This window comes from Apaloderma vittatum, unplaced genomic scaffold, assembly GCF_000703405.1.
Source record: "Apaloderma vittatum isolate BGI_N311 unplaced genomic scaffold, ASM70340v1 scaffold22958, whole genome shotgun sequence".
Lineage (NCBI taxonomy): Eukaryota > Metazoa > Chordata > Aves > Trogoniformes > Trogonidae > Apaloderma > Apaloderma vittatum.
Genome location: NW_009731587.1, coordinates 36,129 through 36,604, shown reverse-complemented (window position 1 = coordinate 36,604; position 476 = coordinate 36,129). Strand labels below are relative to the sequence as shown.

Sequence of the window (476 nt, the reverse complement as noted above, 5' to 3'; positions counted from 1 at the left end):
AGCCCGCCTGCCTGCTTCTGCCTGCAGGGAACGGGGGACCAGAGGATGCCAGACCGGACCCAGGGCACCCCCAGGATGCTCTTGCTCTGGATTAGCTTGGCATCTTTACCAGTCCTACCTCCTCCTCTGTGTTTTAAAGTTACTCCCCTTGCCTTGCCCGCAGCTGTGGAATGTTTCTTGGGCTGAAACAGTTTGTACTCAGATTGGAAGTGATCTATTGCACGGAAACTGAATTGAATCCTTCGCCCTCCTTATGCCTTGTGAAGTTTATCCAGACCTAGTTCTCTGTCCTGCTTGCTTTGGTGGACAGACACAAGCCATGGGCTTTGGGGAGTGGGCAGAGCCGTTGCCCAGGGCACTGCTGTCCTGGCCACTGGGCTCAGGGGGAGGGTGAGGCTGTCCCCACTCGCTGCCTGTGCTCTGCTCTTCCCCCTTCACAGGTGGACCCTTACCTGCCTTATGAGTACACCTGCGAG

At 56.7% G+C, this 476-nt stretch overlaps 1 protein-coding gene across 1 annotated transcript in view; it reads left to right on the top strand.

Moving 5' to 3' along the window:
• The window catches only part of LOC104278317 (alpha-1,6-mannosylglycoprotein 6-beta-N-acetylglucosaminyltransferase B-like), a gene marked incomplete at its 5' end in the record, with an annotated part of 14,297 nt that overhangs the window by 11,800 nt on the left and 2,021 nt on the right, over nucleotides 1–476 (top strand). Inside the window, 1 exon segment of the mRNA XM_009875253.1 lies at nucleotides 441–476. This exon segment is cut by the window's right edge and continues 21 nt beyond it. Within this exon segment, the coding sequence (XP_009873555.1) occupies nucleotides 441–476 (36 nt within the window).